We start from the raw sequence: 16,050 nt of genomic DNA, 5'->3' as shown, positions 1-16,050 counted from the left end.
TATATACTTATTGGCTATTCAGAGATCTTCCTTTGTGAAGTGTCTCATCAGATTATTTTAAAATCTTTTTATTTGACTGCCATCATATCTGTTTTGAACGTCTGTGTATAGCATACATACAAAGGAGTGTAACATTATGTGGCACTTAAAGAACATTAATACAAAGAACCCATGACCCAAAGAGTGATAACATTACCTTGATCTTACCCTAGAAGTCTTTTCTTATTGTAAATACTCCCTTCTTTCTGTCAGAATTGAATGCATTTCTGAACTTCATATTAAATTATGCCTGTATTTTCTGTATAGATTTTATCCACACGTATATCAAAAAACAGGATATCACTTGGTTTGGGTTGTTTTAAAACTTATAGCCTGTGATTTGTTTCTATTCTTCTGTGTTAAGTTTTTATAGTCACCAAAATTCACACAACTAGTCATAGGTTACTCATTTATACTATTCTATAGTATTTCATTGTGTGAATAACTCATTTGCATTTTCAGGGTTCTTTTTGCTATTTGAACAATGCTACTATAAACATTTTTGTAACAGCTTTTAGTAACCATGAACATGAACATGTTATATATAGTTTGGAATATATTATACTGTAATGTTTTTCAATTGTTAATTACAATAGTGAAAAGTGTATATAATATCCTAAATATGAAAAATGAAGGGTTAAGTTTATGAGTCATGCATATAATAGAACATTACACACTAAAATTTATGTTTTATGTATTTATAATGATTATCAATTGTTAGGCTACTGGAAAATTATAAATAATAATTTATAACAGTATAAATATTTAGTGAAAAGAATTTGCTAGCTAAATTTACTAGGCATTCATTGGAATTCCATGTAGAAAGATATTAATGTTTATGTTTTTGTTATATTTAAAGTCACTTAAGGATGTAAGTGAAAATCGCAAGATATGATACCATATAGGAGTGTGATAAATGATTTTGTAAGTTTTAATAAATAAAAGATTTGTATGGAGAAAACAAAGAATAGAAACAAATATTCCTAGATGATAGGAGTAATTTGTGGCAGAAGGATTACGGGTTTTTTTATTGTCTCATTTTTTGTTGCTTTTCTGTATTTTAAAATTTTCTTTGGCAAATATGTATAATTTATAGTGAGGAAAAGCAACAAAAAACCTATTCTGGAAACTGAACTTTGACTTTCTGAGTACTGCTTTTATCGGAGATGATTTGAATGGCAGACATTTAAGTTCATTTTTTTTTCTTTCTCTGGCACTTGCAGGATTTGAAATTAGAAATCTTGTTTGAGGATAACCTAACATGCCCTGAATTAATGTGAAGGCCTATTTTCAAATTAGGCCAGAGTTCCCTGGAGGCTGGAAGACATCACCATTTCAGCGTTTTCTTCTTCAGCCTCAGACTGTTCTTTCCAGGTGTTTAATCCTTATCTGCTTCCCCTTGCAGCGATAGCGGGGCTTCTTGAGATGCTAGTGATAGGGACGTACACAAAAATCGATGTCTAAGATACATATGTGGTTCCACTTAGCCACGGAGGCTTCAGCAGTCAGGAGAGCCTGCTGATTGCCAGTGGTCGTCTTATGGATGCAAGAGTCCCTGTAAACCTGACCTCTCTCTTTCTGAAAGATGGTAAAGATGCAGCGAGTGCCAGGACCCAAGGACCCAGCGGAGCTGACCTACTATACCCTGTACAATGGAAAGCCTTTGCTGGGGACCGCAGCTGCCAAGATCCTCAGCACCATTGACTCCCAAAGGATGGCCTTGACCCTGCATCACGTTGTCCTTCTGCAAGCTGACCGTAAGGGAACAGTTTTTCCATTCATTATTTTTAATGCCATTCAATGTTTCCTACAAATCAAAGTGATTCCCTAAACTCAGGTGTATGGCTCTAGAACTAAACATTTCTGTTCTAGAAGTTTCTGAAATCAGCTATTTCCTGTGTTGTGTGAGGTATGTTTTGGATATTAAAATAATAATGATATGGCTTTGCCCTCAAGTACTACCTACTCTTTTTCTTCATTATAGTCTCATGAACAGCTAGAAAAATCATCATAGCTAAGATTACATTTGTCTGCTGGGGAATGGAAGATAATAATTTGGTTCAGTAAGCTTTTATGGAGTCCTACATGAGCTGTGCTCAGTGCTGAAGGACGTGTGGAAGTGCCCAGGACGTGGTCCCTGCCTTTGAGGAGCAGAGAGGGACTGAATGCAGAATTAGACTTCAGGAAAGGGCTTCAAGGAGGCAGGACACAAGGTTGACAGAGGGAGAACTTTCTAGAAGGGACATCTGAAAAGAATGAATAGGGACCAGATATTAAAAATAACAACTGCCGCTTTGAGTACCTTCTCAGGGGAGCTACTCTTCTTGTTGCTTTTCATGGTTTTCTCATTCTCTCCTCTCATTGGAGTGACTTTATTCAGCACCAAATTACAGATGAGGAAACAGAGGCTGAGAAAAGTTAAATAACTGGCTTAGCAGAAGTGGTACTTAGGCTTCCAAGGTATGATTCTGGATTAGTCTGTCTTCAAAGGTGTGGGGTTTTTTTTTAATATTTTATTTTATATAATTCTTACATCATTCTTCATCTTTGCACAATGTATGCATTTTCATTATGGTTATATTCCCCATACAATTGCACCCCCCCCTTATTTTGACTCTAATCCTTCCTCTCCCCATCCCTCCCGCAACCCCCCCCCCCTTGTAGTGTTTCTCTGGTTTATAGTTGCTTGTTGATTTTGATTTTTACTTTGTATTGATTAGTCTTTTTCCTGGTCTTTTATTTAGGTTTTCTCAATTCCTGCTATGAGTGAGACCATCTGGTATTTTTCTTTTTCTTTCTGACTTAGTTCGCTGAGCATGATCCCTTCTAGCTCCATCCATGTTGCTGCAAACTGCATGTGTTTATCTTTTTTGAATGCTGAGTAATATTCCATTGTGTCTATGTACCACATCTTCTTGATCCAGTCATCTATTTTTGGGCATTTGGGTTGTTTCCATAGCTTAGCTATTGTAAATAATGCTGCTATCAACATAGGGATGCAGGTGCCCTTTGGAATTAATGTTTCTGTGCCATTTGTGTAAATACCTAGGAATGGAATTGCTGGATCATATGGAAGCTCTATGTTTAGTAGGTGAAGAAATCTCCACACAGCTCTCCATAGTGGTTGGACCAGTTTGCACTCCCACCAGCAGTGCGGGAGAGTTCCTCAAAGGTGTGTTTTTAACTGAGACTTCTGCAGAGTGAGCAGAGGGTATATATTCCAGAAAAAGGGAGTCACACGAGCCAAAGAATGGAGGTGGAAAAATGCCAGGGGTGTTTGAAAGCAAATTCCTGTTGCCGGGAGCACAGAACCAAGAGCAATTGATGGGATTAGAGAGGATTAGAGAGTTGATTGGGAGACAGGTTTTGGAGGGCAGGTTTGGGAGACAGGTTATGATTGGCTGTGGGAGCTATTGAAGATTTCTGAGCAAGGAGGTAGAATCATTGGAACTACCATTATTTCTGGAGTTTACCATTATTTCTGTCAGTGGTGTCTCTGCCAGGAGAGGAGGCAGGACTAGTGTGGTGGTTCATCCAGGTGTGAGACCCAAACAAGGGCTTAAGGCAATGGGATGTAAGGGGAGGGCCGTGGCGCTGGGTCAGACTGAAGGAGCAATGACATTCCTCTGGCACAGACAAGTTGTTGTCTGTGCTTTGGTTCTGTTTTTCTGTATTTCCTGCAGACCCCATTCCCTTCTAAGAACTCTTTCTTCCTATGCAATTCCTGTGGTTACTGTTTTCTTTATTCTAATCCTTTCAGTTGAACCAAAGTGTTCCAAGCTTCCTTGCCCATGATCATGAGGGAGTCTCAATCATCTTACATCGAGTTTTTTCCCAAAATTTTCCTAATCCAGCTTACCAAAAACTGAATACCCATGTTCCCACCACCTGGATTCCACAGTTAGCATTTTACTATCTTTTCATTAACACACATCAGTTCATCTGTCTATGCCTTTGCCCATCCGTTATTCCATTTAATTTATTATATATTTCAAAGTTGCAACCATCAGGAGACTTCAACCCTAAGCTCTTCCTCAGTATATTTATGTTGTTCCTAGGTATAATTTATATGTGGTGAAATGCACTCCTCTTAAGGAAACTACTTGATGAATTTTGACAAATGTATATTCCTGTGTAACCCCAACCTTTATCTTGATGAAGAGTGTGACCTGTTGCCCTTTACAAGCTAATTCCTTCCCTCCTCTTCTAGAGACACTTACTGTAACACAATGTTCCTACTGACAATTGCTTTGGTTACTCTTTTCTTTACTGTGGCTTTAATCTTTTTGATTAGACTGCGGCATTTCCAGGCTTCCCCATGGGGGTTGGTGGGCTCCATCCACTGAGTTAAATTTTATTCATTGCTCAGAGAGTAACTTCACAACAATATTTAGGGTCATCTCTCTGTGACCTTTGCCCCTGATTCCACACTACACTCATTCTCAGATTCCTTCTCTCTTCATTTAACTCATGTACAACACCAGTGGGGAAAATTGATACTGACTTGACCCATCTTCTAAATAATAGCAAAGGCTTACATTTATTGAGCACCTACTTGGGGCCACACACAGAGCACCCCACAGACTTGTCTCTCTGATGTCACACAGTGATAACCCCATTTTCCAGGTGAGGAAACTGAGATAAGAGACCTTGAGTCACTGGCCCAAGGCAAGATCTTTCTGATGCAAACCCTCTTAAATATCTCATGACTTGGGATTGGGGAGGAGAGTTATCCTCACACTTCTCATCCCTCCTGGAACCTCCCCCCTGCTCCTTGTCATGTGCTTTCTGCTGGCTCTTCCCACAGCCGTGGTGAAAAATCCACCCAACAACCTGTGGATCATCGCCGCAGTGCTGGCACCCATCGCTGTGGTCACAGTCATCATCATCATCATCACTGCCGTGCTCTGCCGGAAGAACAAGAACGACTTCAAGCCGGACACCGTGATGAACCTGCCTCAGAGAGCAAAGGTCGGTGTAAGTGGTGGTGGGAGAGCAGGGGTCCAGGCTGTGGGGACTCTGCCTCCCTTTGCCTCTTGGTTTTTAAGTCTTTTTTTTTAATATTTATTTATTTATACAAGCACTGGGTACAGTCAGAAGCATGGGAGGGTGAGAGAATTCACCAGAGCCAGAGCAGAGAGCAGAGCAGGCAGAAGGACCGAAGTACACTGCTGAGGGGAGCAGCGGGCACGGCAGGAGAGGTCTGCGCGCCATGTGGGACCCTCACCCGGTGGTTGGGGATCGAACCGGTGCTGCAGAGGCTGCGGGCAGCTTCGCAACCCAGCACTCAACCATTGCGCCACTGGGGAGGCCCTGCCTCTTGGTTTTTAAAGTACAATAACCTTCAGAAACATCTTCACACACCCTCTTTTTGAAGGAGACCATTTATTTGAATTTGGGGGGGGATTCAAAAGTATTCTCTATTACATGAGTTTTTTTTAAAACTATTTTTTACATTTATTTGAATTTTTAAAAAAATATATGGTAAAATATACGTAGCATAAAATTTATCACCATAATTCTTTATATTTTTTAAAAGATTTATGTATTTATGCACATGAGAACTGGGGTACAGGCCAGAGGTGCAGGGGGTGAGAGGATTCACCAGAGACAGGGGGTGAGAGGATTCACCAGAGACAGGGGGTGAGAGGATTCACCAGAGTGGGGAGCAGAAGAGGCAGATCCACTGAAATACACTGCTGAGGGGAGCAGCAGGCCAGACAGGAGAGGTCTGCTGTGCCATGTGGGCAGCTTCCTGGCCCACTAGGCATCAAACTCATGCTGCAGAGGCTGCGTACCGCTTCACAGTGCTGTGCCTAACCCCTTGTGCTACCAGGGAGGCCCCGCCTTTAAGTTCTTTACACATAGCAACTCATTTTATCCTCACAGCAACTCTTTGAGGAAGGACCATTATTTTTTATAGATGAGGAAACTGAGGCATGGAAAACTAGTAGCTGCATAGATATGAAAGGGCCTTGGAGGCCATCAAAACCACTTTTACCCAAAAGTTTTTCTTTCAAGATCGCACAGTAAGCAGAAGAACTGGTGGTTGAACCAGGTCCCCTTGCTCCTCTCTGTGGGGCACTTGAAACACTCAGAATTTTCCTTCTTCCATTGGCCCTGGTGGCTTATCTTCAAAGGCTTCCCTGATGGACAAGATGCAAAGTCCTGGCTGGATGGTCAGCACTGTGCTGGTCTCAGTACAGTGACTGGGAAGCCCCAGCCACATTCCACAGCCCCACATCTGTGCCAGCTACTTCTGACACCAGTGAGGGGAACTGACTGAAGAATTTCTGAACACTGACTTTCTAGTCACGCAGCCCCTGTCATGACACTCCCTGAAGAAAATATGGTGACCTGTAATACCCAGTGTTTAATAATGCCTTATAATTTGCTAGACTCTCCTAGGCTGTCACCTCGATAGCTCATCACAGCAGCCCTATGAGACAGGTTATATTCAGGGCAGGTTTTACCATCTTTGTTTTACTGATGAGAAACCTAGAGGAAAGAGACTGCAGGACTTGTCTAAACTCAAGTAACTAGCAGCAGAGTGGTGACTGAGCCTTTGGGCTTTTTATATATTACACACCTTCCTGAACCCCAAGATTTGGCAGGAAGTACCCTCTTCCAGCTCTGAACTTCCAAGTTTTGTCTCCCTGTATATCAATGGAACAGTGAATTGCCCTTGTACTTGATGGCCTTTGGAATGCGTGTCATGGAGATCGTGATTTCTAGGCATCACACATGTCTGGTTCTTTGTGATTGATTATACCTCACTTCAGCAAAAGAAATCAAATGAATTTTATTGTTTATTAAGGCCATTTACCTGTTGGGAAGCTGCAGTTTGATCGGACACTTTGTCTACCAAAGAGCCGAACCCCAGAGAATGTTGTTCTGTTTCTATTGACACCAAGGCATCCACTTCCAGACACAGCACAAGGTGTTGGTAATTATCCAAGCAGTGGAAAATGAAACTGTTCCAAGAAAGGATATTTCCTTTCCATTGTAGCTTAGTTACAACCGAAGCCTTTCAGACATAACAGTAATTACCAGAATCTAATTGCATCCGAGCCCAGGAATGCAAACCCTGCCATAGTGAGGTTGTAAGTTGCATCTGTGTGTTACAGATTCAGCCACAATTTTATTAATTTGCCGGGTTGTGCTGGACAGCACAGGATTTCAGCACACCTTCTGAAGGCAGAGACAGATTCATGTGTGTGGGTCGTCATAGCCCCTTTCATGTTCCTATCCAGTGCATTGTGCTCTGAGAGCTACCTGGCTGATGTTGAAAATCAAGCAAATTTATGTTCCTCGAGATGATTGAATTCACTTGTGTGTGGTGGTGCTGCTTGTTTTCTCCCTCAACAAGGCTGGGCTACGCACTTTGATTTCCAAAACCCTTTTATCACGGGAACCCAGCAGGGTGGAACTGCCTCCTCTTACTGCAGTCCCTCTGCCGTTGCGACCCAGGGACACTGCAGCGTTTGAGACAAGAGAGGGCTGCCTGCATCACTTCTCTCCACTTGTGTGTGTGAGCAGAATTCATTTAATGCTGATGGACAGGCGGGTGGAAAGAGTTACCCTTCGCCACCAATCCATAGACCAGGAGGATGGGTCTCCTCATGTCCAGTGACATCACAGCGTGTTTAGAATGCAGGCTGCAGTGCCAGAGGACATTCCTGGGGATCCTTGCTGAGACTCAGTAATACACTTAACATGCTAACAGGAGGTGAGTGTGGCTTTCCTGGGAGCTGCGACCAGGGCATTCAGAGACAAGGTACCACTGGTATAACCCTATTCCCATTGTCAACTGAGCTTTCATGGGTAGAATGGTGAGAAAATGGTCACCCCAAGAAGGCCAGGCTTTATGCCTTTGTCACTTCCTTTCTTCCTAGTTCTCTTCCCTTTACTATTTGTCATCGGATTCACAGCCTCTTTTCAGTTTTCTCCTTTGTATAATTGCTTATTTTTTTTTAAATGGAAGGAGTTAAAGAGAATCCCTTCATATAATTGAAGAGAACATGTCTTCCTGGAATAGGCAATCCTACGAGAGAGTAGTTAGGGCCAGATCCAGATGTAGGTTGGAGCTTGGAGGGCCTGTAATGGTTAGCACAGCCTTCTGCTCTGGACCGGTCAGTCACCCCCTAAAGATGCCTGACTGTTTCTGCTGTTTCCTGTATTCTCTGTATGACCTGTAATTGTGCCTCAGTTTTCCCATCTGCGAAATGGGGATGATGACAGTGTTTGGTTGTTGTGAGGATGAAGTGAGTTATGCAATTTACTTTAAGCTATGCCTGGTACAAATTGGATTTTCTTATTACACAGCCTTTCTTCTAAAAAGATCTGAGTAATGGGTCTACTTTGGCAAATTATTTTGATTGAGCAGTTTTAGAAAACTTATTGAAGTAACTATAAATACCTCATGATGTTGTTTTAATGGTGTCAGTAGTAGGTGTTTAAGTGGACAATTAATTAATCTCAGGTGATTTTCAAGTTGAAGATTGAAAGATTACTACTCTGTGTGTAGAAGTGAAAGGAGGAACTAGTCTTGTCTTTTATACCTTAGCTGTGTGATCTAGGGCAAGTCACCAAACTACTCTGAGCCTTTATTCTCTTACCTATTAAAGTGAAGACGGAGATGTTTGCTCTGCTTACCTCATGGGACTATAGAGCAAATGCTGTGTCAGTGTCTTGCAGGCTCTAAGTAGTAAACATATGCAGGATTGTCATTATTAACTTAATAACAGTGACCACCTTTTAAATTTATCACTCCTTAATCTCTCTCTTAATCTGCCTACTCATCTTCAACTGAGTCTCCTACAGTATCCAACAGATACAATTTCAACTCATTGTGACAGTGAGGGGCCAAATCCAGAGAGTGGGGGCTAGGGGAGGAAGGTAAGGGGAAGAGGGCTAAGGCAGCTCATTCTCCTTGCTAGGTTCTTGAGGAGTCATAGCTGCCATTGGGAACTTCCAGTTCCTCACAGGTAGGCCAGCGTCTCACCATGGGAGCCAGGCAAGTACAGAAGGAGATACCAACCAGGTTGGAGGCTGTGGAGGCAAGGAGAGGCTGTGGGAAGAATCACTAATCAGGGTTTAGATGTTCTAGTTCTGGGTCACACAGTACTGGGTTCAAATCCTGGCTCTACTGCACACCAGCTATGTGAGCCAGGGTAAGTTGCTTAACCTCTAAACCTCAGTTTTTTCATCTTTAAAATGGGAGAAATCATATTAATACTACCTTCTTGAACTGCAGAGAGGATGAAATGACATAATTTATGTAATGTGTTCAGGACTATACTGGTAATATCAAATAAAGCTGAAAATGTGAACTCCTTAAGGGTAGGGGGCCAATTATTATTTGTCTCCTTAGCTCCAGTACCAAGTGAAGTCTCTGGCACAAAACAATGTGCAATAATAGTATTTGGAAGAAAATTGAATCACATAATGGACATATGGGGTACAGTAGAAAAGGGGCCAGCAGAAAAGGAGGCTAGGGAGGTGGGTTCAGCAGGAATATGAAGGACTTTAAATGTTTCGCTAAAGAATTTGGTTACCATGAGGCATTTTTAACGATGGTGTGGCATGACCTGATGTGTTTTTAAGGGAGATAAGCTTGTCCAGGATGGACCTGGGAAGGAACAGAATTGTGCTGCTTTGGACTATAAAACAGAATAGAGACACTCCTAAGAATTGTTTAAACACGCTTCTTGGTTTTTTTTTTTTATTACCCCACGAGTAATTGCTGTCCATTGGCTTATGTTCACAGCTGGCCTATTGAGACTTCAGACTTCATGCCATAAAAGTCTTGCTAATTTCCTAGTAATGAATTATAGGAGAGCCAGCCTGCCTAAGGGAGAGGCTTGGATTAAAGAGTGATTCCCTAAATTCTGTTTCATCATTAAGGATTGTCCTGCCTCTCACTGGGTAGCAGTTTTCTCTGTGTTCAGGCCTGATCCCCTTTCTCACTCCATGGTGGTGGAGGTAAAGCAGATACCATTATCTCTGTTTCTCATTTGAGAAAACTGAAGTTCTAAGTCCAAAGGACATGGCAAAGTCACACACCTCTTAGTACACAAAAAGCTACTTGAAAGTAGGGATGACAGGATATTCCTAGGCAGGAGATGGCACAGGACATGTCTAATGCATCAAGAAGTGTTTCGAATTAGCCATAACCAGTGAATTAAAGTTAGTGGTCTTAAGCCCTTGAAAGAAATTTGTTCTCACAAACATATTAGCTTGTTTACACTGTTTACTTTTCTGAATAAGTTTTCTCTATAAAGATTCTGTGGCTTCGTGAAATTAACATGGTTACTGATTTTGCAGAGAGAGAAATTATGGTAGAGAGTTGAGTTAACTCTTGTCTTCACAAAGCGAAGTGTGGTCCCACCCCATGCACCGTCCCTCCTGCCTTCTCTCATAGTTGCCTCTAGAGTCTCACTTTGCCAGTGAGCAAATCTTTTCTCTCTTTACAGCCTGTGCAAGGCTTCGACTATGCCAAGCAGCACCTGGGCCAGCAAGGGGCGGATGAGGAGGTCATCCCTGTGACTCAGGAAACGGTGGTGCTCCCTCTCCCTACTCGAGATGCCCCTACTTCGCAGGAAAGGGACGTCGCTCATGATGGAAGCACCATCAAGACAGCCAAGTCTACAGAAACCCGAAAGAGGTAGGCACGGGCCCACTTCTGCCTCTCTGTGTCAGCGAGAGAAATAATTGATGGTGGGAGCAGCTGAAGTCCTCAAATTAATTCCACTGTTCTCTTTAATAATTCCCCTTCATGTTTGTTTTGAAGAGGAGACTGAGGGATCTCATCCATAGGAATCGCACTACCTGCTTCTTGTAAACCAGGTTTTATAGTACAGGTCAACCCCAAGAGCAGATATTCAGCTCTGCTATTTGTTATAAGTTTGACACTGACGTCACACTTGAATTTTTAAATTTATCTTAAAAGCAGTGCCTTTAATTAAGTATAGTTGTGTTTTATCTGGCAATTTCTCTAGAAACTTATGATTTTAGTTCACAAACCATTTTTGAGCACTTTGATGGGCTTTGGTGGCACCGCAGAAAAGCTTAAGATGGGTGTCTGACCCCAAGGGTCTCATGATGGAGAGACAGAGAGGTAAATAGTTGGAATATCAAGTATGATCTGTGGGTGCTCATGGGGGATCATGGACAAAGTACTGTGGGAAAGAGAGAGGGAGGACCTGCCTTCTGAGGAGGGAACATGTCATGGAGGAAGGCAAGTGTTAGCTGGGCCTTGCAGGGCGAGTGGGATGTCAGTAGTGGGAAGAGATAAAGGTGTGCAGTCTGAAAGAGCTGAGGGCCTCTGTTGCTGGCATTTCCTTCATGGTGGTTGGGATGCAGTGAAGGGTACAGATGGTAGATTAAAACGTAAAGGGTCTTAATGGCCAGGCTGGGGAATTTGACCTTTATTCTCCAGGCAGTGGGAAACCATGGAAAGTTCTTCAGGAGGCAGTGATGTCCAGTCTGCATTTAGAAAGACTGCTCTGGTGGCAATATGGATGATAGATGAGAGCAGTTACGCTAGAGACCAGACACAAGTTTTAGGGACTTTGCAATAGGCTTCTTTTTTTTTTTTTTAATTTTTTTTTTCTTAATAGAGGCATGTTTTATTTATTTATTTGTTTGTTTGCTTGTTTATACATGCACTGGGTACAGTCAGAAGCGCGGGAGGGTGAGAGAATTCACCAGAGCCAGAGCGGGGAGCAGAGCAGGCAGAAGGACCGAAGTACACTGCTGAGGGGAGCAGCGGGCGGCAGGAGAGGTCTGCGCACCATGTGGGACCCTCCTCCGGTGGCCGGGGAGCAGCCGGGGATCGAACCGGCGCTGCAGAGGCCGCGGGCAGCTTCGCAACCCAGCGCTCAACCGCTGCGCTACTGGGGAGGCCCCTGCAATAGGCTTCTAATGAGGTAGTAACCACGTGGAAACCCTGTTGGCTGGCTAAACCAACTCCCATTGCCAACCCCCTTCTTCTGCCCTTGAGATCACAGTGGAGACAGGAAAAGCTACATTCTCCCTGCTTCCTTCCTTCCCTTCACCTCATACATGTTACAGAGTATTTACTTTTGACCAGGTACTGGTGCTATAGACAAAGTCCCTCTTCTCACAGGGCTTGCAGTATTATGGGAAGAGATAGACATTAAACAAATAGAGAAATGGCTGTGTCATAGGTTAGGTGGTGATGATATAAAGAAGAAAACCAAAGCATGGTAAGGGGATAGAGAGGCAGAGGGGGATATGATGCTAGTTTAGATAAGAAGTCAGAGAAGGCCCCTCTGATAAAGTCACATTTAAGAAAGACCTGATTGAAATGGCACATGAGCCTTGAGGCTATCTGGGGGGGAAAATGTTCCAAGCAGACAGAACAGTATGTGTAAATCCCGGAGGAGGGAACTTCTTAATATGCTGACAGAAGAGCAAGGAGGCTAGCGTGAACTTAGAGACGGTAGTAGCGGGTGCATCTGAGAATTTGCCTGAAGTTGTTCATTCAGGCTCAGCAGACCAAAGTCAGAACTTGGAATTTGATTATGAATAGAAATCAGAAGTCGTTGGAGGCTTTTGTGAATAACAGTGACGTGATGCGACTTGGTGATATAAAGTCTCCCTCTGGCTACTGTGTGGAAAATAGATCATAGAGAAGTAGAGTAGAAGTAGGGAGACCTGTTAGGAGGCTGTTGTGGTTGTCCCAGTAAGAGATAGGGGGGTAGACATGGTGATGTGGGAACAACTGCATTGGAGAGAGATTTTGAAGATAAAGCTGACAAGATTTGTTGATAGATTGTTGTGAGATCTGGGAAGAATGATGAGAAGAGTTAGTAGGGGACATCATGAGTTTGGACATGGGCTTATTAGGTACGAGATGTCCACCAAACATGCAAATGGAAAATTTGAGACCTCAGTTATCCATATGAGTCAGGAGCTCAGAAAAGAGGCTCAGGGCAGAAACATAAATCTAGAAGTTGTCAGTCATTAGTTACGTAAAGCTATGAGAGTGGATGGGATCACCTATGAGAGTATTGACAGAAACGAGCACCAAAACTGACCACTGGGGCACTGTAATGATTAGAGATCCAGAAATGAAGACAAATCAGTGAGGCAACTGAAAAGTATCAGGAAGAAAGGCCTGAAGAGAACAAAGCAAAAGTGGAATCCAAGAAGCCAAGGAAGGATTGTCTGTATCAAAAATACACTAAATGCTGTATTAGAGTCAACAAGAATGTGTGTTTTTCCTCAGGTGCTTTGGGTACCACAGAAAGAGGTGCAGAGGAGCAGAAGGTTGGATTACAGGGCATGTGGTTGAGGGCATGTAGATTAGTTATCTATTGTTCCATAACAAACCGATCTTAGCATAAACAACCATTTATTTAGCTCATGATTTTTTGCGGGTCAGCAGTTTGGGCTGAGTTCAGCTGGGTGGTTCTTCTGATCTGAGTTAAGGGTGACTGACGTCAGCTGTACTGGCTTGTTGATGACAGTCTTGTCTGGGGTGGCCAGACGTGGGACTCTTAGCACCTGGTCTCATCTTCTGGCAGCCTAGTCCTGGCTTTTTTACAAGATGGTCACAGAGTTCCTGGGGCAGGAAGAAAACAAACCCCAAAGTGTAAGCGCATCTCAAGTTGCTGCTTGTGTCACACTTGCTAATCTGTTTGGCAAAGCAAGACAATGGTCAAGTCTAGCATCACCATGGGAGCAGAAAACCCCAAAACTTGGTTACAAGAAGGTGACTATTGGTTACAAGAAGGTGACTATTACAACAGTTTACCCCAGCATGGAGAGATGAAACATACAGAGAAGCCATTGAGGATTTATTTGAATTGGCTGGCAAGTAGAACTACCTATGAAATTACTTTCACTATGTTTGCCAAATACAATAAAAGCATGTTAACTTATCACCTATGTAGAGGACACTGAAAAGAAATAGATAGAATTACTAATATTAGGATATTAACATAACACTGCTAGAAGGAATAATAATAGTTCTTTTCCACCCATCTAGTGGAGTGGTTTAAATTGTATAAACATTTCTTAAATTTTTTCTTTGAACAAGCAATTTTTGAATTGGCAAGGAGTCTATTCTTGGTTATCAAATTCAATTATCCTCACTTTTTTATTAAGCTTTATGAAAAAATATAGAAATACAGAACAAATAAAGAAAACAATTCCTATATTGCTAAATGATTTCTACATTTGATGCATAGTTTTTACCCTAAAAATATAATTTAGTCGAAGGCAGCCTGTGTCATTACCTCACCTCCATTTGAGTTAATCTAACTGTGGGAATCTCTGATTATTTGGGAAGATTTTTAAGACACCAGACCCAAGAGCAAACCCAGCACACTTCTGTTTCTGGCTTCCCCATCTTGCCCCTGGTATGAATGGGTGAGGATGGAGAATCAATCTCAGAGGTGCCTTGAGACTCTGGGAGAGTGAGGGTGGTGTCTCTGTGTCAGTATACCTGGCACAATGCTGGCACATAGTAGGTACACATAAAATTTTTCCTGAATGAACGTATAGCTCACATTGGTAGTTTCACATGTAAGCAGTTGCCAGTTAGCACAGTTAAAGAACGTGTTTGTGTGTGTGTAAGTATGTGTGAGAGAATGGAGAACTCGGTGGTAGAGTGACTTAATCTTTAATAGTCAAACGATCTTCTATAAAGAGAATAATCAAAGAGAACTATGTTTATGCATATCCCTGAAGATGCCATGTGAATCTATCACACTACCCAAAGTGCTTTATTTTTTAAAAAGAGAGCAAGGTATACAAACCTCATTGCCACTGTTTTTGTAGCCCCGGGATGAGGGTGGAGGCATGGGGGTGGGTGTTAATAAAGAAGCGATGGGAGTTGAGGTCTTTGCTCACTAAACTTCTCTGCAGAGCCGAGCACTGGTAAATGCACTTCAGAACAACCCGCTGCTTCCCATATAGCGTGCAGCTTCTCTTTGCCTTCCTTGTATCATTTCTTCTTTGTAGATAAAAACCAGAATGAAAGCCTACCGCCATATGCTGCACATAAAATAACCTTGAGAGAGGCTGCTCTAGTCAAAACTTACCATCTCCTTGTTGTTATGGTTACCTCCAGCAGGTCGCCCAGTGAGAACGGCTCTGTCATCAGCAACGAATCAGGGAAGCCCAGCTTGGGGAAGCACTCGCCCCAGAATGTAATGGCACAGCAGAAAGTGACAAAGGAGGAGGCTCGAAAGAGAAATGGTGAGAGTCTGCCCTGCCCAGGACCACCTTGAGCCCACCCCTGCACACTTGCACACACACCGTGCATGCCAGCACACACACCCACATGCCAGTGAGCGTTCATCCTCAGTGCCTCTGTCTGCTGTGCCCTACAAAGACCAGGAATCTTCCATCTGCCTCTTGGGAGTATCACCTTACCACTTTCTTCTCTGAATTACTCCTCTCTCTTCCTTCTGCCCCCTGTTGTTAGGGAATTGTGCAATGCCTTTGAAAAACCCTCTGCAGGATGGTCTAATGTTTGCTCAAAGATTTTTCTAATTGCTGGGTGAATCAAGGTGATTTCTGTCCCCTAGAATGCAGGGCTCTGAAATGCTGCTTGTCTTGGAGATTCCCTTCGTTTCCTTGTCCTGACCCTCCCCTGACAAATTTCAGGGGTTCAGTCTATGCCAGCAAGTCCAGATATTGCAAATCCACCTCTCCCAAGAAAAATAACACAGTAATAAGTCTGTCATCATAAAAATCAGCTTATGCTTCCGCCTTTATTCTCCAGGGAAACACAACTGTTTAGTTTCTCACATGGATCTTTTTCGTCCCTGTAACACTTGGGGGGTTGGGGTTTATTTTAAGCCATCAGAGCTACCACACTGTGCTATGGCCCGGGGTACAGAGGGCATCTGCTGGACACCATCACACAGCCTCCTGATCCCTCCTTTGTTCTGACCCTCATCTCCACTCCCTCCTTCCACGGTGTGATGCTGGCTTGCTGGAGCCCAGGATTAAGTACCCAATGCTGTCTCTCAG

The 16,050-nt window shown here is 42.9% G+C and overlaps 1 protein-coding gene across 1 annotated transcript in view; it reads left to right on the top strand.

Annotated features, from left to right (window-relative positions):
- KIAA1549L (KIAA1549 like) overlaps positions 1 to 16,050 on the top strand; it is a gene marked incomplete at both ends in the record, with an annotated part of 230,659 nt that overhangs the window by 164,447 nt on the left and 50,162 nt on the right. The window contains 4 exons of the mRNA XM_084254514.1: positions 1,625 to 1,796; positions 4,847 to 5,010; positions 10,515 to 10,705; positions 15,143 to 15,270. Coding sequence (XP_084110640.1) covers positions 1,625 to 1,796; positions 4,847 to 5,010; positions 10,515 to 10,705; positions 15,143 to 15,270 — 655 coding nt within the window. The remainder of the gene's footprint in view (positions 1 to 1,624; positions 1,797 to 4,846; positions 5,011 to 10,514; positions 10,706 to 15,142; positions 15,271 to 16,050) is intronic.

The sequence above is a fragment of the Talpa europaea genome (genome assembly GCF_964194135.1).
Source record: "Talpa europaea genome assembly, chromosome: 1".
NCBI classification, from domain to species: domain Eukaryota; kingdom Metazoa; phylum Chordata; class Mammalia; order Eulipotyphla; family Talpidae; genus Talpa; species Talpa europaea.
Note: the sequence above shows the minus strand (reverse complement) of the source record. Positions and strands in the feature narration are given on the sequence as shown.